Raw genomic sequence first — 26,567 nt, forward strand, 5'->3', positions numbered from 1 at the left:
CCTCTCCAGAGCCCTGCATGGGAAGGGTTATGTCAGCCAGGATCTCTTACACAGCCCAGCTCCTCCCCTTGCCCTGCTGAATAACAAAGGGGATAAAAACCCTTTCACCCCCCCTGCAAGAGGAGGGTTTGGAGCAGGGGGCTTTGCGAAGAGGCAGAGCTCAGCACAACTTTTTTTCCACCTTTGCAAAGAGGGCGGTTGCTTTCCTCTTACCTGCTCGCAAGCCCAGCTCCTAAGAGCGGCAGCCATCTTCCCCCAGCGAGCCTGAATTTATAACGGCGGCAGCAGAGGTGTGGCCCTGCCCCGGCCCACCCCGCCGCCACGCTCCCCGGGCAGCCTCTGGAAGAGGTTAAGGTGGCAAAACAGCCAAATCCCTCCTTGCCGGGGCACCTTCGGGTGCTACATGCAAATGGCTGCAAAGGAAGAGCCCATAGCATAGGTGAAGTGGTTGCTTGGGTGGGCGGCGAGGAAGAAAAGGCGAGATACTGGCTGGGCGATGCCTGGCGAGGGAGGAGATTGTGGGTCTGTGTACGGAGTCCCTAGTTTGGGAGAAGGGACCAAAGTGGCCGGGCACGGTCCTTCCTCGCCTTGCAGCAGCGATGCCGAACGCAGCCGGTCGCAGGTCATGCCTGCTTTGCACGGGCTTGCGGGGCTGGAAAAGACCGATGTCCTGCTCGTATGGCGGAGGAGACCGGGGCTGCCTAGTCTTAAAGGTTCCCAGTGGCATTTCTGCCTTGCCTTCACCTAGTTTCTTTCTCTGAAGTGTGACTGAGGCCATGGTGCTCATTTTCACCTTATCTGCCCCACTGTACTCCAAGGAGTCAATCTGAGATACGCACAGCTTGTCAAGCTGTAAATTTAAAAAAAACAGAGATAAATCTTTTTTCCTGCTTCATAAAGGAATTAAATCCATTCAGCCTCAGTGCCCTTTGTCCTTAGAAGACCCATCTCACGCTCAGCGACACAGTTCACCTGCTTCTGCGGGTGCGTTGCATGCAGGGTCCTCTGCTTTCACATCCCTTTGGCTCAAAGATAGGCTGCAACTTCTCGCCTTGAGCTCATCTGCTCTTCCCCAGCCCACTCCTGTTTGGGTGCTGCAGGCGGTATCCCCTTTTTCTCAGTTTCAAAGGATACGCTTGAGGCAGAGCTCTCCCCGCCACCTGCAGCCAGGCTCTGAGCACGGCTGGATCCCACCTCGGCCCCTCCTCTCCCCGTCCCCCCGAGGTGCTGAGCCGCAGCCTGTGCCTCTCCATCCCCAGATCTCCCAGGCACAGCTCTGTACTCCCTGGAACCTGCTAATCTGTGCACCTTGGTACCTACCCAGCATTTCCCACCATTCCTGTCTGTTTTGGCTATTACTACTAAATAAAACATGCCCATGGCCATTCTCTCGCCCGGTGGCTGATGGAGGCCAAGATTGCCCACATCCTCCCTACTTAAGGCAGTTTCGGAGAAGAGCTTGTTTCATGCTCAAGTGTAACAGAAGAGTTTATTTCAAGTGCCCCACGGCTTCAGGCAGGGTTGCTTACGGACTGTGTGAACTGTTGCAGAGAAACTATTTATTTCCGTGGCTTATCAGAGAGGAGAGGAGAGGTGAGCTGATTGCAGAGCTGAAGTGCCTTCCCTGGGGAAGGTGCTGGCTACTAACAGGTTCCTCAGCCCTGCTGGCAAAGGTGCAGCGGGAACTGAAGACCGACTGGCAAATGCAGAGGATGGGAATTGGGAACATGGTTTTAAACAGGAGGAAAAACAGTTCTCGGGAGGCAGACACCCCTGTCTCTGAAGAGCCTGCCTTTCGGGAGGCACAGGTCAGCCCGGCAGAAGCTGCTGGGCTCAGCAGACAAGCAAGGGAGCCCAGGGCTGCCCGTACCCTGTGCAGCCTTCTCCTCAGCGCCTGTGCTCACCCCTTCCCACGGGGCTTGGTCCGAGGCTCTCTTAGCTCTGGGTGTGCATGAGGAATGTGTCATCTCTCTCAAAGGCTGGGGAAGCCACAAGCCTACTGCAGCTCTGTGGCCAGGAGAGGCGACTTACTGGGGACCCTCTATCCCTACAGCCAAGCTGCAAGCGCAGTCACAACCCCGCAGGGGGTACCCAGAAGGATTCACTGCGATGGGAGAGACAACCTGCCTGCCAGTGAGCTTTCCCGCAGAGCCTGGGAGATGGCAGGTCTGCCCTTTCTGGCCGCCAGCCTTGAAAACTGCCTACACAAGGCTGCGGTTGCTGGGGGCTCCAGCGCCCCGCTTCCAGACCCGCTGTACGTGTCGCCCCATGCCAGCAGAAGACACCCCGGCGTCCCAAGCAAATCTTATCACCTGAGCCCCTCGCTACCTCCTGGCCCTCCTAGCTTTCCCAGGGCAGCCCTGTTCTCTCCTCCTTCCCAGCCTGCCGCAGAAGGTGTCAGAGGCATCAAGGGGCAGGGGCTGTCAGAGACACAAACGGAGCTGTTGCTACGCAACCCTGGCGGTGCAGCAATTAACGCTGGGGAAAACGTGCTGTGCTCTAAAGCTATTTGCATAGCTGCGTGCTGCAATACATTTGTTTGCATTGTGCCTCTACTGTTTAGCGGAGTTTGAAGTCAACCCTCCCCCAGCTCTTGCTGGGGGGGGACCCGGGGCTTTCAACAAAGGCCACGCGGTTGGGGGTGATGGGGCTGGGGGAAGGCAGGGGTTTGTCTGTCCGTAACACCTATAGACTGCACAGGTATAGGATTTACAGTATGGGGAGGAGAGGACAAGTTATCTGGATTTCATCCTGTGCAGCCCGAGGAGCTTTGCCCACCTTGCAGAGCCAGCTCCTGCCGTGTCCCTGACCCGCTGGTGGGGTTGCCACATCTCCCCTTTTCTGTGCGCACCGGGGTGACACTGCGCTCATTCTGCTTGTGAAAGTGAGAAACAGAGCTTTACGGGCAGCCCAGCCTGCCTGTGATTCAAGAGTGTATTTTAGGGGGGAGCAAAGGGGAGAAGAAAGAGAAGGGAGAAAGAAATCAGCTGGTTCATACCAACCTACCTGGGATGGCAGTCTCCGAAAACCTGCTGATTGCCAACTGCAATCTTCTGGTTTGCCCACCCCAAGTTTCTCACTATTGAACATGCAGCCTGTGCCCTTTTTGGGTTTCTTTTTTTAGCCCTTGAACATTGGTTTGATTGGTTATAAGTTTACAGGTATGTTTTGTACCTCAGAGGCACAAGAAGCAGCAGCAGAACAAAAGTTCAAGGCTAAGTGTTTCTGTTCCTTTCAGACCACTCTAAGCACCAGGATTATAGTTCTGTAAAAGAAACAAAACATAGCTATAAACTTATAAAATCCAATTTAGAATTTTTACGGGGATGACCTCTCCCCTCCCTCTCCTGCTGCCACACAGCTGACTCTGTGCCAGTCGGCGGAGGGCTGCCTCGCACCACCCAAAACTACTGGTACCACTGGAGTACCCCACCAAGCCAAAGGGTGCCTTGGAAACCTGGGTAAAAGCGGAGATTTGAGAAACATGGATGACTAAGAAGAAAGCCTAACGTGCGAGCGATGCTCTCCATCAGCCGAATTCAAAGCACTGACCATGCCCACTTTGACACAAGGTCGGAGGCAGCGTGTCTCGCTGCCCTCGGGCGGCAGCTCCAGCCCTGGTGGCTTCAGCCACTTCATTTATTTTTCAGGGCAAGTGGAAATGCCATTTTGAGGGATCGCAAAGGTGGAGCCGCCTCTTAAGAGGAGCTTGCTCACCGCTGGCAGTCAGGTGAGCTGACCCCAGCCCCAGGGGCGCTGTGAATCCTGCGTGCTAAATGTGTGCTTGAAAGCAGCTGTGGCTGTGGGTTGCCAAAGGTGGGCTCGCTTTCCCCAGTGCCGGAGGGGCTGTGTGCAGAGCCACACAAGGGTCTTGCGCAGTGGATGGGGGAAATGAGTTCTCTGACAGCCCCGGTGCAGCTTGCTGGAGTGGCTGTGCAAAAGCAAACACCGGCGGGGAAAGGCACGGGACTGAGGCAGGAGGTGGCACCGCGTCTTTCAGCAGCAGCCCACGCCAATGTCACCGCAGTGGACCCAGAGCCATGGCTACTGCCAGTTCTCTGCCAGAAATTGCTATCCCAGGGCAGCAAAAGGCAACCCACGTTGCATCTTCCCCGCCCCATTTGACACACGGTATCATGCTCAAACCCATCTTCACTCATTGCTGCAGCAAAGACCTGGTGCTTTGGGAGCTGGAGGCGGGGGGACACGTTTTCTTCTGCTGGCACCGCTCTGGGATGTGGCGATCCCTCACAGGGGAAGGGCAAAACAGCCATGTAAGCCACTGCAGCACGATTTTCTGGAGCTCATCTCTCAAAGCCCCAATTAAAGGCTGACACTGGATGTACCAGTTTAAATGCCTGAATTTCAATCCTCAGAAATATGCCTGGCACCCAACACTCCCCACACAGATGAATGAGTCCCTTCACACCTCTGTGGGTGCTACAGTAATTCTGTCTTGCTGCACTGAAAAAAGACAGAAAAGCAGCACAGAAAGAGCTGAGGCTCCACACAACAGCTAGGAAGGAGAAAAAGCATTTTTCTTCTCTAAATTAAAAGCTGAAGTTGTGCAAAGCACAGCCAAAATAACTATGGAAATATTGCTGCCGGGTTCTCAAGGTCCCTGAATTTATGCCATCCTTGGTGACGCGCGTGGGGATGGATCGAGCTTCATTTCAACTGAAAACCAGGAAGAAACAAGTTATAGATGGGTTTTGTTTGGTTGGGGTTTTTGTTAGCTGCACGTATTTGTCAAGGTACCCAGGTTGTACAACAAGCCAACTGACGGGATAAACAACAGACACCCATTACCGATTCAGACTTTTAACCCTTCAGAGTAGTGTCTTTTATTTGTTTATTTATTTTTAAAGTAGTTAAACAGTAAAAATCACCTTCTCCCCACCTGTAGCCAAATAAAAATCAAACAAACCAAAGCTGGTTTTACTTTAAAAAAAACCAACAATAGCAACCTCAAATAAGTTTATCTTTTTTATATTCCTGTCATAGCTTCCTCCACTCCCACCTTCCCCAAGTAACTAACCCAGCCGTATTCTATAGTAGTTTATCATCACTTGTGATACTTCTAATACAATATTTAATGACTAATTAAAAATCTTACCACTGAGCTATTGCCTTAAAACCAAGGGAAATTTATCATGTTGGAAACATTATTCTACGTACTAGCTTTCAAAGCCTTTCCAGAATTGTCCTTGCTAATTTTTCTAATTATCAAGGACATCTGGGATCTTCCCTTTAAGGAAAAAAAAATAAATTACCATGAGTGTTTCTCTCTGAGGCAGTACTCAGCATCTTCCCTGAGCTAGGTGTTCCAAAAGAATAGATAGCACCAGAAGATCGGAATAGATGGAAAATCAGATAGCACCAGAAGACAGATAACAAAAGCATACAGGGAAAAAAAAAAAAAGTTCTTACAATGATTTTCACAGCTTTGCACATGTTTTAAAAAAAGCGGCACCCAGTTAAGGCAAGGGAGAACGAAGTACAGGGACCAGTCCTATGGAGTAGGGAGGGATGCCCTGAGTATCTTTAGCAGTCCCGGGTATGCGTTGGGAACACACACGGGCTCCGGACCCGAGGTGAGGCAGGTGTATGGCCCTTTCCCCGCTCCCGAGCCCATCACTGTCGGCTCCCCGTCTGTCTGTCCTGCAGTAAATGGGGGACAAAGCTCTCCCTACCCAGCCGCTACCCAGCCCTCGGGCATGTACACACAGGTCAGCTGGAGCCACTGCAACCGCAGAGGTTCAACAACAGGCGAACTCCCCACCGAAGGTGCACTCATCTGCAGTAAGTTAAGGCTTGCGAGCAGGATATGCTGCGCTGCGGTAAATCCCACCTTCCCCTCCTACGCTGCACCTATACTGCAGAGCTGCACCGGCGGGGTGGAAGAAAACCCAAACACATTGGATGCCCTCTCTGCAGACATTGCTGGTCCCAGCTCCAACAGGCACGCTGCCACGCACAGTCACTGTCTACTTCTAGAAGTCTTCAAGGATTTTAAAGTCTGCAAACATCCAGGATATTTTTTTTTTCCCAACATGGATATGAAAAACCAAATGCAGCAACTAGGTAGAGCGCTCGCTAGAGCTAAACACACTTAGCACAACCCGGTTGCCAAAGCTTGGGAGGGGCCGGTGGAAGACATTCGGAGAGCAGAGGGTATCTTGGGTGTAATTAACAGACGTTGGGGGATATGACCCCATTTCAGATAACCTGGAGATTCAGATAATTGGGCCTCAGATAATCAAGGCCACACTGTTAATAGAAACAGTATCACAACTCCTAACGGCAGCGATCCCCACGTGCCGATGCTATACCTCCTTGCACAAAAATGCCTAGTGAAATATGAATTAGCGGTTTAATACGTGTCCGTATTCTTTGTCAGCTGCCAGGCTGAGCAGCAAACCCTGCTTCTGATGCACCGCTTTGGCTGGCTGCTTGGGAAATAGGTTAAGGCAGAGAAGCGGATTGCAGCCCCGGATGCCTGGGGACGAGGCTGTCTCAGAGCTGACGGGCTAGGTAAACTCTATTTTGAAAGTGGGTTAATTTAACTGCCATTCAGCTACCATTAAATGATGTAGGTTAATTTTATAGTCAGATAACTATTAAGAAACCAAAACATAAGGCAGGAAATGTCTCTATGCATGCCAGCAGGGAGAGGTTTCCTCTGCGCTAATGCACACCCCTCCCTTTCAGCTCAAACCTCTCATCCTTCCATTTCTGCACATCCCTCACATCATCTCTTTTTTTTTTAACCCTTGTCATTACAGACTATTGTCCTCCCTCCCCCTCTTACGAGAGTCTTTTCTCCTCTCAAAAATTCACCTTGGTATCCTGGCCCACAATTATTTTTCTCCTTTGTTTATATTGTCACACATCTCAATGCTAAAGGAAGACTAACAAATACAAACCTCATCTGACCACGGCTAACGTCTGCTAAAAAAGGTCCCATCTCCCCCATGCATCAAGTATTTGTCTAGCTATGTGGCAAACTGAGGCAGGGAACTACACCTTGCTTAGCATGTAACATGCCATCACCACCAATACACCCAAGTTTTCTTTAGGGTTATTTACCACATTTAAAGCCTCCTCAGTTTTGGCAGTTTACCCTTTATAATCGGATGCCGCAGTTAAAATGTACTTTATCTGCGTGCAATTTTACTTCCCACAGCATAATGATAGGTATTGTTTGTTTCTTTATACTGGGGACAAAACACATCAATTGCTGGTTTGCCATAAAGAGAAAAATGAAAGGAAAAAATTTATCAGCAACAGCTTAAGCCTGCAAAGGAACAGATCCTTTGGAAAAAGCCAAAGTGACTCATCGCTCCTCACGCGGAGCAAGGAAGGAGCGAGCACCACAGCCAGGCAGATCCCCCCTGAGATGCCTTCACAGATTGCCTCCCTCCGACTTCTGCACCGCCCTGGTCCCACTGCTCCCACCAGCAGGAAAATGAGTCCCTAACCTTCGCAGAGGAAACTAAAGCGATGATGACCCATTAGCACACGCTGCCCATCAAGCACTCACGGACCTCCTCTACCGCAGACGTTTTTTATCGTATTAACAGCTAAGTGCACTATGCAAACCCTGAAAGCTCAGAGAAATGAACTCACACTTAACCACGTGGTGGTAACGAGACCACGGCACTAACGGGATGTTGGCATTTTTACTGTGCTTTATATATATGACCAGAGAAATACAGTATGGGTCCATCCCCAGAAATCGCAGCAAAACCACCTCTGAAAAAATCCTCCTCGCAGTGACTCGCGCATTCAGACGGCGACACCAGAGCCCAAACCACGTACACCATGGGGATTTTTGACCTACAAAAGGCTGGGTGCCAGATTCCCTGTTGTCCTGCTGAGGCCTCGCTACTCATTAATCTCATGAGGAAAGGCCTTTTTTTTTCACTCGGGAGCTATAAAAGAACAGACGAAACAGACAAAACCCAAACCTCATCAACCTGCTCTTTGCCAGCACTTAGCCATTACCTTTGTCACTTTGTGCTAGGTTACATTGATTTTAAGCTTTGTTACTAATTATCATTCCTAATTTAATAATAAGATCATTAAAGGAGCTGCAAGGTGTATTTCTTTTAAATCCAGGGTTATGGTCTTTTTGCTGTTATCAATCAGCAATCCAGTCTACACTTAAACAAAAGTAAAGGCACCAGCATAAGGACAGGTATAGACAAGAAGGCTAGAGTTAAAGAGCAGTCGAGCAGTCACCCTTACCGTACACACTTGTGTCTGTGTATTAGACAAAAGCCAACACAGGAGCAAAAAATCTACTTTTTTTATGCATCAATCAGCAGCAAAGCTCCCTGAATTACAGCTAGGCAGAGCTCTAGTGAGCAGTGAGGTTAGGTAGCTGTCACCATGGTCCGACGAGAACTTTGTTATTGGCAAACACACTTCAGGTACCAAGCAAGCTGGTTTAGCTTTCACATCTTGGTCTGTTTGATGGCTAGAAATCAGAAGAAAACTCGTATTTCCCTACAAGCAGAGTACATTTGTTATGAAAGCTTCTTACGCAAAACCAGAATCCTACAGTGTCTTTTTACAGTCTCCTTTCAAAGGCAAATAGCTTGTTTTAAACCACTGGTAGCCCCTCAAACACAGCTACTTGGTTTAAAGACCTGAAAGGAATCTCAGGAAGATATGACCACTGCATAACATCTGGGAAAAAAAAACTCAACCCCAAAAATATACCACCGTCTTCACCTAAAAGGGGAACATGGTGGAAACTACTGGATTCTCCAAGCAAACACCTCAGGCTTAGATTACAGCAAGGGTCCCAGCACAGGTATCAGTCATATGTATGAAAACCACTTCACAAGTGTGGGGAAGCTGTTCAGCTTCTCCTAGTATCAGTTTTTCCCCTGCAGAGCCAGGGTAACTTTCAATAATTAGTGTCAGAGCCTTCCTCTAAAGCTCAGTGAGAAGAAAAGCCCAGTCAAAAGGCCGGCTTTAAGAAAGGAAACCATAAAAGCCCCTTTCAAAGTTAGGAATGTCATTCCAAAACGAGTTAAGCAAGCCATACACTTTATTAGCTGGGCAGGAGGGATGTGGGACACGTGATGATGGGATCTTGGTGCACGTCAGCAAAAAAAAAAAAATCTTAGCAGGTGTAACAAAACTTGCCTATTTAGCACTGTCATTTTTATGGACAGTTTGCTGACAGCCCCGTGCAGACAAACCACTCCTCCTGTCGGCACAAGGCTGGCTGCTCTGCACCTGGAGGCAGGAGTCCAGCAAAGGCAGGCATGCAAGCTTTGATCGAGCTGGCCCAGGTAACAGCAGCAAGGGAGATAAGGCAGGAGCCTCCGCAGGGGCTGGGAGAAGCGTGTTGCTGGAGCCACAGCCGGCTCGCACAGGCTGCAGCCGAAGTCTCTGCCCTGTCCTGCACTGCGTTACTGCGGGCGCTCGGTAGGTTACAGCCCGAGACCCTGGTCCATCCCTTGGGGAGATGCAGCTGTATTTTCATACAGGCAACCTTTGCAGTTTTTAGACAGCATTGCTTATATTTCTACGCTCTGAAATATACCTTAGGTGCTCCTAATTTTATCTGAGCTTTTAAACAATTCCTGGAGATTTGAGCTGTAGCCATCTCATACGAAAATCTGCCTTTTAGTCAAGTGTATACTCAGCAGACCTCCTGCAGAGCTGCATGACAGAGCTGCAGAGGAGGAGGAGGCAAGAGAAGACTTCAGAAGTTTTCTTTCAAACACGACCTGTAAATTCTGATACTTTAAAAGTGACCTGTAAAAATAAGATGCAATTATTTTGTGCTCCCTTTTCATGATACTAAAAGAGAGCTTTTAAAGGTTGTGTTGTCTGGGGTTTTTGGGGAGGCGGGCAAGAAGGAACTTAATTAATTCATAATTCACAAGTGCGAAGTCATTCAGATTTCTTCCGAATTTCCTTCTTGACAATTGAGAACGTCTTGGATTTTAAGTCACAGAGGCTGAATCAAAGGAACCAGATCAGGGAAAACAGTACTCCCACAAATGGTGTTAATATGGGATCCTTCCAGCATTGTAACACCTATTAAAGTGTCTTGAGAATAACTATATTAAAAAGATCAACTTTTATTTTAATCACTTTGCCATCTTCATTGCATCAAACTCCATATTCCTGGATTTGCCCCTAACACTTCAAGCTCTGCTTTTGAAATTGCTTTTGGTCTGTACCTCTATTACTCTGTACATGAATCACATTCCTAAACAGGTCCAAGAACCTGCTACCCACTTCCAGTTAAAACCGCAGTTCAGCAAGTACCCAGGGCTGGACATCTGCCAGAGCAGAGTTTGCAGATTAAGAAACTAGTCATTTGCTGAAGTATCTTCCTGAATTTGGATTTAAATCCTCCGCCTCACCCCAGACCCACTCTTGTCAGGCCTCTAGGAGATGAGAGAGCTCAGCAGGCTCAGGCAGGAAAGCCACTGGTGATCCACCTCACTGAGGACGCCGGAGCAAGCTTTGCATGGCTGCTGTTTGAGCAGCCACGAGACGAGGACTCAGTTTTGGTGGCACAAGAAGATGAAATTGCGATGCTCAGGCGTTTCCTTAATTCAATCAATCAGCTTCACTCACAAAACTTAAGTTGATTTCCAACGCAAGAGTGTTTCAGATCCTTCCCGCTGAGGTCAGGGAGTCGCCTGCTTTCAGGTCTAGTATTAATCCCAACGCTCGCAGGTAGTGACCTGAAGCTTTCATGCCCTTCCCTTCACAACAGCACACATTCCCACAAAAGAGCAATCCGCAGAGCCTCTTATTTCACATCTGCTAGAGCATCTGGATTGTAGAAAGTGACCCAGGCGTACGTGGGGGTGCAGTCCACTGCTGCTCCATGAAGGATCTGTTACTTCAGAAGGTGACCAGATATGCTCCTGCAGGTTCACAAGAGGCAGGTGCCTCTTCCAGTAACAAACTGGGGCAGCTCAAAACCCAACCTGAGTCAAAATGAGCTGAGGCAAATTAGCATGAGACTTTTTAATCTGCCTAACAGGGCTAATGATGTTTCTTTTCTACTTCTACAACACAGCACGGACGCTTTTTTCTGGGTCTGGGTGCAACATCTTGTGCACTCTCATCGTGATACGTATTTGTATTACAGAAAACAGCTTCAAAAGGCAAATTCGAGACTGTGTTCCTTTAAGTCTGAGCAACTTCAGCTGAACAGTGCAGGACCATCAGCAAGTCCTCCAGGAAAACCAGAAAAACTTGGTATTTCTGATAATCGCAGGACTAAAAGTGTCGATTAAAAACGTTCTGGGAAAAGCTTGCAGAGTGTAATACAGCCCAAAGAATGGCAGATGGGAATATGGTTCATCACTTTCAAAGGCTATTTTCATAGATTTGACAGATGTATTCAGACATACAGAAAAAAATATGATAAATGCTAGTTTACAGCACAAGGCTTTTAAGCTATTTACACATAAAGACTTACTATTCCCGAATAAGTGTCAGATGGAGTCTCTAATCAAACCAAGTTTTTTATTTAAGAGATTTGCCCAGTAAAGCCAAACCAATGACAACACCCAGCTACCTTACCATTTTGCTTTTTGTTTTTAATACCAGTATTAGTATACAAGGAATACAATAGCTAGTTTGCAATGTAACAGTTACTTAAGGATCTTAAAAAAAAAAAAAAAAAAAAAGGCACTGAAAAATCATGTTAGCAAATGCAAAACCTACTTTTGAATAGCACAAGCTGAGAAAGGCAATTTCTCAGGAGAAAAGAAACCTGGGCTAGCGTGCAGCACTATACATTTTCCTAAAGCTAGGAAATCCCTATGCATCATTCTAAAAATCATCCTAGGACTGAACGCAAAGGTTAGCAGAAATGCCTAAACTCACGTGGGTTCCATTATACACCACTTACTGTAACCTACTTTTTAGTATTCAGCATTTCGGTATCAATAATGCATAACGTTAAAAGTAGTTCAACCCAAAGTACGGTCGCGAGAAAGCAAACGCGGGTCTCAAACAAGGACCAGCTGAAGCGTGGCATCACTGCCGAGTTTGCCTTGTGCCCCGCGCGAGAGGACAGCCAGCAGGACAGCCGCCGCAGCTTGCCCTGCGCTCCCCGGGAGCTGGGGACATGCCCCCTCCGCAGAGGGAGAGCTGGTGGCCGCAGGGAGAATAAAAGCAAGACCGGTGCCTACTGGTGCAAGCGAGGGGCTAAGCGACCTCGCTCAGCCTGGCCCCGTCTCCTCAGGTAGGGGCCCAGGCGGCTCGGAGAGGCAGACGGCCCTGCGGCCAGCCCCGCGCACGCCAGCCGAACCCAACCGCACCAGGCAAGGGCCGGGGCTCCCCGCCAGGCTTCTATTACCAGCCTTCCTACCCTGACTCATTACCAAGTGCTCAATGAACAAGCCTACACCGCTTTTGTTTCATTTTGTTTTTTCTTCCCTGAGAGACTGTTCGTTCTTTACCGGATAAATTATTTACCATCAAAGAAATTAAGGTGGCCAGTAGGGAAGAGCAAATTAAGAGTACGGGAGCTGATGAGACAGGGCTGCTACGAGACAGCGTTTCAGCTTTCACACGTATTCCCTACCCAGCTGCTAAAGCAGCTTTATCGCCAGTCCTATGGAGGACAAGAAACAGAGGGCAGAGACTCCAGAGCTCGATCCTTCGGCCGGAATAGTGTTTGACCTTCTGTTCTCGCTTCTTCCTCTGCTTCTCCGGATTTGCGAGAGTTTGCATTTCATAACCTCAGGTGCTTAGTGCGGGCATTTAGAAAGCACACTAGAAACAACAGAATTGGAACCCCTTAAAGTTTTTCACAACAAAATTTATTAGAAGAATAGTGGTTTTGAAAAGTCTAGCATCCAGTGAAAACTACCATACACAACGTTACAGCTGGGAATGTGTTTCCAAAATGACATGGTCAAATAATACAATGGAGCCATTAAATCTTACACATGCACAACAAGAGAATTAGCGCTTTGACATACAATGCAAAAAATAAATGGACCACATGAAATAAAAATTTAAAAGTACTTATCACATACATTAAGACACAGCTTATTTAGTCCAGTCAAAAAATCAGAACTGCATTAAAAAAATTAATGTAGTGCAATCAAACCAAAAACCTTAATTTGTGATCATAAGTGCTCTACTACATAAAACATTGATCATAGCAAGGAACAAAAAATTCAAATCACACAGTACAAAAAAAATCTGTAAATAAATATAAACTACAGTACAAGAGAAATATTAAATTATACAATTCCGTCAAACTGTAAACAGTATATTGAAATGAGGTCCATAAGAGTAAAGGGGGGGGTTCCTGTTTTTTTTTTCCCATGACACTTGAACTTCTAGAGGTCAGAGAGAAATGCCATTTTCCATACTCTTCAAAGACTATGGGTTACATAAATAGAAAGAGAAGACTTTTTAGATGTAAAGTGTCAAATAATAAAGCAGAGGTGTTGCTGACTCGCGACTGCCAACAGATCGCTGCGAGAGCAGAGCAGCAGATTTTTACGTTCAAGGTTCGCCTCCTCGCGAGCGCAGCGCGGGGGCCCGGCACTACAGATGTTAAGTGCCAACGCGGCCCGAACGGGTGCTCGGCACGAGAGAGGAGGGCCTGGTCCTACCCGTGAGGTGGAAGCGATGACGAACACCGTTACCCACCTGGACCTCTGCCGATTATCTGACAGGTTTACACGCTTGTCATACAAACACCAACTTTGGCAGAACAATTACTAATAAGCTCAAAGCACTCCCGGCCCATTGGTTTCCATCACAGTGGCCAGTGCACAGAATTCTCTAAGGACATTGCATAACTAGAGTGTAGAGGTCAGACAGCCAAGGACCCGTGCTTGAGGTTAGAAGTAGTTATGGTGAGAGAGAAGCAAGAGCCACGTTAAGAAGCTGCCTCTGCCGTTCGCAGAAGCAGTTGGGAATGTATTTCATTTTTAGCTGCGCTGGCTAGTAGTGGCATTTTAAAATATATAAGTTTAAGATAACATATATACTATATATGTATATAATATAATACATATTATATAATATACATAGGAATTTCTTACAATACATACCAGGAACCCCCACGCGATCTGCTCAGTAGTAATAACTGAATATACAGAATGCCACTATAAGTGTCTGAGGCACTGTGTGCTGGAGAGTAAATATGCAGCTTTAAAATCCGTTTGGCTGAGTTATACCTGGATACCTGAACTGAGTTTTAAGTTGACATTCATCAAGGATGTGCTATCAGCACGTCAAAAGAAAAGCAAAACAAAATACAAGTCACTGCTAGGTTTAAGAGGAGAGTACAAGTACCTGAATTGAGTGAGGATAGTGTGTAAACTGTCCCTGAGGGTTTTTAAACAGTGTGTGTACAAGTTGGATTCCTAAGAACATTAGTTTAAACTCACATTGCGGACTGATAAAATACCAATGTCTGACAATTTAACAAGTGGAGGTTAGAAAGAGTTATGAGCAAACACTCAAAACATATTTTATACATTTTAAAGCAGCAGTAAGCTGCTGTAAGCATACATCCCATCAGTACAAGCAACACATGGGACTCAGATAAAGGTTTCTATTTGCAAAAAGCCCATCATATATCAATAAGTAAAGAATATTCACCTGCTAAATTAGAATGCACCTAGTTACAGACTAGCAATTCAAGATTAATTTTTTTAATCAAATACTTTGCTATACTTTGCTATTACATACTAAAATTCCTTAAGCTCACTAATGCTGGTATTCTAATCTATTTTTTTTTTTTAAATGTTCCCCCTTCATTTAAGAAATATACCATTCCACAACTTAAACATTAAGATCCATTTTCAGTCCTCAGATGTAAAAAGCATGTCAATGAGTTTATATTAAAAATTTACATGGTAAAAAGGCTTGAATTTCAGCCAGAGATTCTAAATACTACTCATTCCCTGAAGGCGTAAGGGAGAAAGAATCCCTACCCATTTTTCTTGTGATATAGTTTTCAAACTGAACGTTAAACAATGGTCCAAAATGATTTTTCAGTTTGGGAAACTTCCCTTTCCCTACCCATCATCCCAGATTCCAAATGTCAAGCCCTGAAATGGCCTATTGAAATGATTAGCTAAAAATATCAGGCATGTATATATACATCCCCTGCCTGAACTTCAGAATATTTTGTTGTACTAGTCTTTAAAAGACAGATTAGTATCCCAAGAGAACTTGTGATCTGACCTGAAAAGCCGTTAATGATCCTAGATTGTACGTTTAAAATATCTCATAACCTGAAGACCAGATTTAATTAAGACTCTGGCATTGTAACAGAAAAAGTGCTGCAGTTATTTATCCCTTTTCTGGTACTTTAGAATAGGTCAGACAAGTGCTTTTTATAGTGACAGTGAAGTTTACATGCTTTCACGCAAGCATAAAAAATATTATCTGCAAAAATATTTGAGAAATGTAGCACCAAGGAGCTGATAAACTGTATTAGTAGCTGTAGTAGTGTCTTCATTATTTCCAAGTAGGAAAAAACATTAAGTTAGACTGTACTAGGTGATGACTATAGAAATTGTTTTCTGACATTAACTTTTCCTGCTCCAGTCAGATGGAAGCGTGTCCTAATCCCTGCTCCATCAGGTAGAGTTATCATCTTGAGTCCTTCTACACCGTACTTACCAATACGGTAGAGACATGCACAGGGGCAGCGGGGGTGTTTGTTTTTAAGAAGGTGAATGAAATGCCCTGGACAGGCCGAAAAAAATCCTTCCTCCTAGTACGTTGCCCAGGAAAATTGATTTTGCAACCGGGCTAAGAGATTTTTGTGACTATTAAATAAAGCTCTCTTAATACGAAGGTTTTCATGACAATACCCGAATATAGGCATAATGCGAAAGGACACGAAGTCCCAAACTGCTGCTGTAATACTGGTATAGAGACTTGGCCTCAATCAAAGCAAGAACAGGAGAGAGGGAGAGAGATGGACACTGGAATGCTCTAACTACTTGCAGTCTTTTCTGGTATATGTGGAGTGCATCTACAGATCATTTTGAGTCTGCAATATCTCTCTGCTTAGCCATCATCACAGTACATCGTGTTTATACACTGGATAATTGGAAACGAGTAACCGTAGCGGTTACTGTATTTGCTACGTCCAACAGAACCGCACGTAACTAGCAGCGCAGATTTTCAGGTTTCTGAAGGTTCGAATCACGGAGCTTTTTATGTAACTTGAGATCAAGCGGAAACCTTTATAATACCAAAACTAGGCTCAACATTTTTTTTAGATACAGCTTTTTAAAGCAGTATTAGTCAACATTATCTACTGGTGCCAAGAAAAAGCAACATTGACCTAGACTGAAATTACATTTAGTTTCTGAAACATTTGCAGGGAAAACCTAGAAGTTTCTGATCCTCATGAAAATGAGGGAAACAACCCTTCCCATTCTACCTCTAACATCTGGCAGAGAATTTAAGGTATTTAAAATATTGTGACAAAGCTCTCAGTACAGGTTAATAAGTTTGCCTTCATAAGAGTTTGGACTGCAACAAGTGTATGCATTCTTACACTGAAGAGTTAAAATTCTGTCTTCACTGAAGAAAGAGCTCTTTACATTACAGATGTAGCCACACTGTTTTTGAGAAACAAGGGAACGGCACAGTCTTCCCTTCACTCCTTGGACACTGTGTTCTTCTCCTAAGACTCAAGGACATCTTAAGAGCATTACTTCAAAGCAAACTGGAAGGAACGCATGATAATTCCAGTTTTGCCTGTATAACAATCGTTGCAGACGATACAAGAAGCAATTCAATCAGAACTAAAAAGCTGTTCTGGTCTATACAAAGCTTACTCAACCCTAAAGCCCCTGAATCACTTTGCCAGTTCCTGTGAATTTCCAGGGGAAGGCAATGTACTCTCAGGTTCTCATGAAAGAAATATTTAGACGCAAATGTCGGCCTGCCACAAGACAAAGCACAGCCTATTCCTCGTCTGCTCTCAACCGGTCTAAACACATGTGCAGTTGCCTCCCGTGTTTAGGAATATCCTTGAGCACTGGAAAGCTCTACAAAAAAGGTGGTATAGGAGTTGCCTGAGAACACAGAAGCTGAATGTGTTCCCTTACCAGGGGCTCTATCCTACCTGGACACCTGCATTTGTTAAAAATCATTTGTCTTCCGATTGCCACGAAAATTCAGAGTTCGACTTCAGGTCTAGCAATAGGGTTGGTAATGCAAGCATCAAATTATGAGTTCTGCAACAAGAAGAAAGTAAAGGCATACCTGTATTGCTTATGCAGCAACTTCTCCTGCGCAACAGGGAAAAATGAGAAATTCTAAAGGAAACTGTCTTGAGCCTTTAAAAAAAAACGCCAGGGAATGACTGGAAAATATCTTTTGACAGAAATAAAAACGAGTCCAGAAACATGTCCCTACAATATCTAACTGGAAACGTTCAACTCTATAGCTGTACTCAAGCATTACGGCCACAATAATGCCTACAACACTGTGGAATGAGGATCCAGCTGGCTGAAAGTGAGGTAATAGTTTGTAATAGGTCAGAGTTCTAAAAAAGCACTTTTACATCTCACAAGTCCAAATAAAAAAAAGGACACATTTCATACATGTTGGGCTTTCTCACCAGAACTGTACGATAATTAACTCCACACCAGGACCCCTACCACACTAAGCCTTACTCATCTTCAATTATATGCTGCAGCAAAGATTTACCAAGCGACACCTAAACTTCAGTACAATATGAAACTTGATTCTTAAAACTTTATACACACAAAATATAAAATTACTTTTCTAGGATGGGGTAGGGGAGAGGGATTCTCCTTCATGATACTTGGACTGAAAAACTAGTTTTCAGAGACTGCCACAAATATTATTCACAGTTTCTTGCTGTCAGGCTTTTTCAGCTACATCAACGTAGTACACAACAATACTGTTAAGTCCAATAACTACATCGGATGGACATTCTCGGGAGTAAGAGAAAACTAGTGACGAAAAATACCCGAAAGGCCTCCTCCTAACGACGTCTCGATTTTTACAGGGTTGCAGTTTGTCTATGTTACACGTCAATGTGATCTCAAAAGAGCAGCAGGAGAAAGATTTTAAACCTTCTCTCCTGTCCAAGTGATCCAAGTAACATAAGCATCCACTTACCAGAAATAACATGAGAAACAAGGCTTTTGTTACAAAGACAGCAGTGAACCACACCTTCCCACACCAAAATATGGTCAACCAGGGATTTTGGCCATGCAAACTGCTGGTCAGCAGAAAATTAAGCATGCTAATGGACAAACATTAATTCCAATCATATATTTAAAATGATCCCAAATACTACTAGTTAGCTACACTGAAAGCGCCTGTAAAAAATATGTAGTGAAAAATGAAACAAAACATTAGTGATCACTGCAGCACTTAGAGTGATACTAGTCTTACGTGATGAATCACCTCAGAGAAAATACATTAGATGGGACTTTGAAACAAAAAGTTAACATTAAAAGGTGCACCTGAATATTACAGACTAAATTTACAAAACCTACAATAAGGTAAAATATATATCTTTTGAATATTCAGCAGCTTTTTTTTAAATTTGTTTTTATTTTTTGAGAGGCTCATGAAATTTTAAAAAGGGACCACTAACTAATCTCAACCATGCTTCACAAAACAATAATGGCTATTTTATATTGCAGTTACCAACGTAATGCAATTAGTGCTTAAAAAATAGTCCACACTTTTTTCTTTTTTTTCCTTTTTAAACAGAGACCTTTGGAGGAAATATGGTTGTTCAAAAGCTTCTCGAAAAAGAAAGATTACCTGAATATTAAGTTATCACAGATCAAGTGTTGTGTTTAAAAGCTTTGCAGACATGAGTATTACAATCTTCAGGTCTCAGGACATTTAAACTGAGAAAGTTACACGTTTGGTTTGTTGTTTGCCTTTTTTTTTTTTGTTTTTTTTTTTAAATCCACTTTCTAACCAAAGCAAATAAAGAGTACTCAACTTCTCACTATCTATTTACAATTCTTAGCCTACAGTCTGAAATGACAAGACAAATTCTCTTTTAAAACTGCAGCATTAAAGGGTAGGCACACCATTCTTCTGCTGCACGATTGTCACCCACTTAAACATACACATACAAAATATTTAGGTTAGTAAAATGAGCACTCCACATACACTACAGTGACAAGTTTTATAAAACTCAACTCATGTTGCTTAAATAAAGACAACTGCAAAAGGTTAAACCTCTCTGAACAGTAAAACTGTGTTACTTTTTCTTTTTTTTAAACTTGCAGCAAACTTTCTAGCATAACCTCCAACAGCAGATGAAACCACACGTTTAACTGCGCCTTTATTGCAATCACCAGCTAAACTGGAACGTATTGCAGAGTTTATATACTGCTACTGAGCTTAAACTGCTTTAAATGCCAAGATAGAGCTAGGAGGAACCAGGATTTTGAGTACTAAAATATATTAAGTAAACAAAAACAAAGTATACTTGGGGCCAAATGCCCAGTCCATTTCAAGAATGAGCAGTGCATATTTAAAATGACAGCAATGGTGTGCCTAACCTTTGAAAATATGAAGTTGCTGGGGAGGGGGAGAGGCTAATAGGATCAACTGTTCCAGAAGTCATTCAGCATCCCTAGGGCTGCCTAGGACACCCTCCCATGAACTTTGAGAAACCACTTTCAATCACTGACATCACTTAATGCTCTCTCACACAAAAACTCCAATGCTTCTTTTGGTTGTGCAAATGGGAAAAAAAAAATGGTAATTCTATCTACCGTTTGCACAGATTAAGACCAAATTGTTTCTACCTGAAGAACCAGCAATTCTGATTTGGTCATATTGTGGTAAGTCCAGTAGGCTCAACCTAGTTACTGACCGCTCCCGCAGAAAGTATCAAAGATAAAAGTTCTGTACAAAACTTATCCTGGATCTCCATATAATGATAACGATATCATCATATTGAAAAAAACTGGATTTGTGGTTTACGGAGTGCTTTTACGGTGTTTAAATGTTTATTCTAGCATGTGCTAAACCACTATCAAAATAGATTAAATAAAAACAACAACAAAAAAGCAGGACTTAGATTAATTCCTGCTACTGGCAACTGTAATATTTAAAAAGGAAACACCCATTCATTGAGTGTTCGACCCTGACAGTATTACAGATAGATATGATGCAGAACCTGAATTAGATCAGGCTACCAGTGTTTTACTTCTTCCCTGAACATTAACAAGCTCCTTCACTAATGTGGATATTTGGGCAGACTACTGAGGTTGTAACGTTTGAGATCACTGTTTTGTGGGCTTTTTTTTTTTCTTTTTTTTTTTTTTCTTTTTTGCAATATCACAGTAGTTTGTTACACAAATCCCCCTTCCCCAGATTAGAGTCATTTAAACTAGTTGTTGGAACCACATAGTTTAGTAAACTCAGAATCAAGTCTGTAAAAAGCATAAAGGTCACAAAGAACCATAGTTCTGTAATAATGAGGCATACCCTAATACATCATTTAGTGTACCCTGACTGCTCCTGACTGTGAGAAGCTTGTCTTCCGTGAGATAAGGCTACATCCTCAAGCAGGTGAGTCTAAATATCACCCTTCAAAAATATCAAACAAAATTACAGCGAAGGTAGTGTTACGAAGAATTAACTGACATATTCTGAAGGTAGTGTATGTAAGTTTTCCCTCCCCTCCCCTCCGGGTGAGCACTAAGCAGACAGTGAATGGCAAGTATGTTTAATTTAGAAAGAAAATAGCAGAGAGCCTAATTAGACCCAATTGATTATCCACCTAATAAACAAATCTCTGAGTTCAAGAGAGGTACCATTCCTAAATAATTTGATTTAGCTTGGATCTTTCAATCAACTGGATCAAAGAAAAGGAGGGGAAAAAAGATTTCTGAAACATTTTGAAGAATGACAGTCTGATTCTCATTCAAAGAAAGTCTGGTTTTAAGAGAGTATCAATTTAACAAAGTGGACTTATTTCTATAATGGCAGACACGAAAAACCCAACACCAGAAGTTCAGGCAGGCTCTACAGGCAAGATGTCCACTTCCACAGATCTGCATTCTTTGTGAGGTAACTCAACTCTCTATTACAGAGAAACATGCAAAAGAAAAAAAAAAAAAAAAGGGGGGGGGGGGGGTAGTGGGCAGGTGAATGAGGGAAACTGCACCATACCAGGCTAGAAAAATTTACAATGTGACATTCAGAGCACACCTTTCACCTGTGTCCACACAAGTCTATGCTAAACTGCAAAGGAAAGAACATTGCAGTAAATAGGAGAATCAGGTGCGCTCAGTGGTGGTTGAACTATGCAGTAGTGCTCACCCAGTTTGCAAAGTAATTGGCACTCTACAACATCCCTACTCATCTTTCAATTCATTCGCACTTTGTGCTGCTTCTCCCTGGGGATCTAATTCAATCTTTACTGAAACATCCTGCCCCTCCGACCTCATTAATTTCATTTTTTTCTTTGGAGGGTTTTTCAAAGTGCCCAGCCTCTCTTTAACTTTGTACTCCAGTGTACTGTGGGGGATCCCATAAATACTCTGAGCTTTGGAAACACTCATTTTCCCGCTCATAACCACAGAGATTGCTTCCTCCAGTATCTCGCTGTTGTACTGTCTGTATCTCCCTCTTTTCTTCCTAGGTTGCTTGGAGCCAGGATCTCCCTCTTGATCTGAGGTGGGATATGGCTGTCCAGAGGTAGACTGCTCAGCATCTGAGCCCCAGGAATCTGGTCCAGCATCCAGCAAACTTCTCCTGTTTTGTTTTGGAAGGATAGCCCTTAACTTTTTGCTAAGCGCGCTCTCCGTTTGTGAACCCATTACCAAAGAGCTATAGCTGTACTGGTCACCAGTGCGGGACTCCCATGAAAGGTCCATGCCTCGAACTTGTGGTATCTTTAAATCCACAGGAGACGAATGGCTCACGTCCTTTTTCCCATCCTGTTTAGTTTGAAGTGCCATTTTTTGAAAGGCAGAGTTTTCTGTAAGAAAAGGAAGGTCACTGATGTTGCTGAGTGCACCATTTCCCCTGAATTTCATGCGGCTGAAATTGAATTCGTAGTGTGGTTTTGCCCAAGAAGCCTCCCTGGATAATATTAAGTGCTGTCCATGATTCTGTAGTCCAGATGGCCCATGGCTGGCAGCCGTAGAAAACTGGTTTCTGCTCAGCAGTTCTTCACTAATCTGGAGTGATCGAGCCAGCGGTACTTTAAGAGATGTGGAGTGGCCATAACCTTCCCTGGTTCCATCCTGCAAGCTTCTTGGAGGTACCCCATCACCACTCTGTAGTCCCTCCGGATGGTGCTGGCTGGGTCTCCCAGGTCGCCTAATTGGATGGAAGGAAACTGATGTGAGCAGGACTTGCACAGGTAGGGAGGGATGGGTGAGGGGGCCACTCCTTTATTAGAAGGCCTTGCTTGGGTAACATCACTTTTTGTGTTATTTATTTTTCTCTAAAAATTTTATTTTTTTTAATTTTAATTTTTTTTTTTTTTTTAAGTCTCAGCATCAGTCAGTTTTAAAACTTGTTCGCAAAAAAAGAGAAGCTTTTTGGGCAAAGAAAAATGAAACCTGTTGGCTGGTCTCTGGTTGGGTTCACAAATTCTCGGAGTAGAAAAGACTTCGCGCAAGCGTCTGAAAATAGCACCTTAATTACAAAGTAGTAATCAATCGCCATAGATCTACACACAACTGTGTTACTGGTGTGACGTTACCACTAAACAAGTACAGTAATAAAAGAGTAAGCCAAAGTGCAACATATTCAACATGCAAATATGACTGCCACCTGCAGTATCTACACATAGGTGGAAACCTTGGATGATGTTCGCTTACATCATATTGAAGAATTGCTGCTCAGGATGAAAAAAAAAAAAAATGCTTAGCAGGCCTTAAAGGTATTTGCTTGACTTTTATTAAGCACCAAATATGAAAGCACTGCATTACACTAGACTTACCAAATTCCTCTCTTAACAACTAACTGCATATATACATGTCCCTGATTCTCATTTGATATATAGCATGGCTAGGGGAAAAAAAAAAAAAAAAAAAAAAAAAAAAAAGATCTAAGTTCCAACTGTCATCCAGATCAGGGGTTAATAGCAGAAAAAGCAGTATGTATTTTTACCATTTTCCTTTTGTCACAAATGTTCTTTCTATGACACAAAGTACTACTACTGCAGATAAACATGGGTATTTTAATATTCTGCTTGCTTAGCCCCCTGTAGTAACTAAGTCACACTAGTTTCAAAATCCACCCCCAAACTTTTCCATGTTCCACATACAGATTAACAAAGAGACTAGTAAGCAATTCTATTTTAATGCTCTGGGACACTATACTGGTGTAAAACCCTCTAGCTAAGTCAGCGTTATTTAAGGATAGGATATGTACTGCTGAAAAGCTACATTATTCTTATTAACATCACACTGGGATTAAAAAAAAAAAAAATCTTTAGAGAAAAGACATCCACTGAAAGGACCTGGCATGTAATATACGCAGTGCTCGATACATATGCTGCTAGCTTCTCTCCAGGATGCAACAGGTCATAGTTGAAGTGGGTAACAAGAGTCAACAAGGATTCAGAACAAAATCCAGAGAAATGAATGAAAGTTTGCTGTTCCAGAGAACTCTCTCAAGCAATGTGCATTCTCTGCCCCTTCTACAGCGTGTATCAGCATCAGAATGTGCACCAGTGATTCTACGCCTACAGAAAGGTCATATTGGCAGCTAGCTAGGACGGAGGGTCACACGTGATGTCATTGATGCTAAACAGACTGCAGTCACCCTCATTGACCACACACCTGTACAAGTAACCACAGGTGCCAGTATGCCGCATCCTCTCCGGACCCACAGAACCGATCAGGAGAGCGCCAGATGCTGGCCCTGTCATCCCTCTGTGTTGGACTTTGGCCCTCACTTGATACACAAGCAAGGGAACAATCAATACACAGCCTCAGTGGCTTCTGCTGCCTTCCTAGGAAAATAAAGCTGGAAATATCCTGGTCAGAAGTGAAAGAGGAGAGCTGGTGAGGAAGGTTTATGCTAAAGAATTGTGAAAAAGTATTAAGACTAACTTTTAAACAAGGATTGAAGTATTTTAATAACAGAAATATTAAATGGAAAAAGTAATCTTGAAGGGAGAAATCTGAGACAGTAGTATTTTTCCAAAGAGAAATGCGAAAGTTAAATCAGTTATTAGCAGTACATGGGATTGGTGGTGGCGGTGGGTTGTTAGTTTAAAATTTGTAGGTTTTCAACGTCTACTGTAAAGCTAAATCCAGCAATTAAATGGCAGTCTAAACCATATACTGTTTCTGTACTTGACTAAAAAAATTACTTGTTCACAGTAGCTTCAAGAAAAAATTTTCCCATCAACACCCAAAATCCCTCTGACTCCCAGTCAGCCTCTCCAGTACAATTAACTCAATCCTAGCTAACAGTAAAGGGTTTCTAAATACATGCAAACGGTGACCATTAGAAATATGAAACCTTAAAGAAATTTTGTTGATAAAACATTCTTTCACACCTTGAACTAATTAAGGCAAGACTAGTACACCACATATTTAAAAAAAAAAAAACAAAAACAAAAACCAAACTTGTTCAGTGCTACAGTACAATCACAAATCCAAAACGCGGTATTTAAAGTTTTCTGAACTACCAGACTCCCCCGCCTCGCCCTTTTCTTTAAGTTGTGGTTTATGCTAGGAAATATTAACAAAGAGCATGCAGTGATTTAAATCTAATTCAGCTTGGTTCATCACTCAAATCATTGCTACCACTAAAATAAACTTTTCTATTAGCTAACTTTCCCCTAAGTGAAATGAAATCTAAATTATATTGCAAAGCCTCTAAGGCTCTTCATACATTTAACTGAACTTGCATATCCACGGACACCACTTATCACTGAACCCAAGAAGCAGGTAGTGGAAAGATCTTTGGATAAGTACGAAATTGGACAAAATAACAGATATTAGATTTAACTGCAAGTTAAACCTGTCTCAGTTTGCAACAACTCTTATTTGGCAGGTGGGGTGAAGATATTTACCAAAGGTACAAGTTTAGAAACACATTACTCCAAAGGGTTAAAACGAAAAGTAAGTTAATTTTAACAGGAGGTAAGCACACATTTTTAGTAAAAAACAGTTTTAAAAGGTCATAGTAAGTTGCTTTCTCTTACCCATTTCCCGGAGTACTGGAGCACCCTGGAGAATGACTCAGAGAGGTGCTGCCGGCACAAGGACTCTTCTTAGTGGATAAATCAAGCACACCGTCTGTAGAGACAAAAGAATGACTTCAGTGTTTGAAGAAACAGGATCAGCCATGTTGTCCCTTGACAAAACAAGGCTTTTGGGCTAAAGTCATATTTAGCACACAGCATTTTCTATTTTATTTTATTTGTAAACAAGCTAAGGCTTGGATTTGTTTGCAATTTGGCTTACAAGTGACTTCAACATAGTCCTCAGAAGTCACAGCAAAATTAAAAGTGCATCTGTTGCAAGGGCCAGAGAATAAAATATGACCTACAAATGACAGTTCAGGATGCAACACAGCCTATCACATAACAAACCCTCATCAGTCCTAAAATGAGACGTTCTTCAAGTTTCTGAGATCTGGGGGGACTTTAAGCCAGTATTTGAAATTTTTTTGATCCAAATCTCCATAGGAAAAGTCACTGAGATTTTCACATTGGAAACTCGCTTTCAAATGAACACACACACACACGAATGTGAGACTCTCCTCACCTGGCAGCTAGCTTCATCCTGTTTTCCATGTCTCCGATGGGTCCCTACTGGCAGAGCTGCTGCCTTTCCCCTCTCCATTGTGCCATTTTACTCCCTCTCTTCTTCCATATACCAAATTGTTTTTCCTGCTAGACTGCTTCTTCCATTCTCACTAATGGCACTTCCTCACGCTCACCCATGCTCCTCCGCAAGCCCTTACACAAAGTCCGCATTTCTAGGCAACAGAATAGGGAGTGCTTTTTGCTAGAAAAGCCTTGCTCCCACTGCCCTGAAACAACTTGAAATTCTGGTCATTTTAATAAGGGCAACATTGTCACAGAAGCAGCACAGCCATCTGAAACTCCTGGAAACTTTGAAACAAGGAATGTATGAGGCAAAGATAAATGAAGCCTGTTGGCAAGGTAAACTAGAGACATTTCAGAGCTCCTCGCTCATTCCATCTACTCAAGTAAATACCACCCAACACAAGTACAGCGTAAGATGGCTTTCAAGTCGCTTAAAGTTCTCATTTGACACGGAGAAAAAACATGATAAACAGTGAACTAGAATTAACTCACGGAAAGCTGTTCCACCCACTGCCTTTGGGAACACACCATAACAGTTCAATCTTCCTTTCGAACAACGCTTACGCAGCCACAAGACAGAGAGACTGGATCAAGCGGCGCCTCCTTTTCAAGAGGCTACGCTAACCAGGACAGACTGCTGCCAAAGGCTCGCATCCACGCGTCCTCCGTCAGAAGGGTCATTGCAACCTAGAAGCCTCCGAGGGCAAGCAGGACCAGCCTCATGGAGAAGTTTACGAACTGGCGGGGTTCCCCTCAACCCACG

The 26,567-nt window shown here is 43.7% G+C and overlaps 1 protein-coding gene across 8 annotated transcripts in view; it reads right to left on the bottom strand.

The window, feature by feature from the left end:
- The window catches only part of LCOR (ligand dependent nuclear receptor corepressor), an 88,750-nt gene that overhangs the window by 13,789 nt on the left and 48,394 nt on the right, over nucleotides 1–26,567 (bottom strand). For 6 of the 8 annotated variants that reach the window (XM_087764895.1, XM_087764893.1, XM_087764891.1 and 3 more), the window contains one exon: nucleotides 25,175–25,268. In XM_087764895.1, the coding sequence (XP_087621021.1) occupies nucleotides 25,175–25,268 (94 nt within the window). Of the gene's footprint in view, nucleotides 1–3,006; nucleotides 3,105–12,800; nucleotides 22,327–25,174; nucleotides 25,269–26,567 lie in introns of those variants that run through there. The other 2 variants (XM_087764899.1, XM_087764898.1) reach the window with 2 other exon arrangements.

Source organism: Nipponia nippon, unplaced genomic scaffold, assembly GCF_047370975.1.
Source record: "Nipponia nippon isolate SJK-2023a ecotype South Korea unplaced genomic scaffold, ASM4737097v1 scaffold_3, whole genome shotgun sequence".
In the NCBI taxonomy this organism is placed as follows: Eukaryota; Metazoa; Chordata; class Aves; order Pelecaniformes; family Threskiornithidae; genus Nipponia; species Nipponia nippon.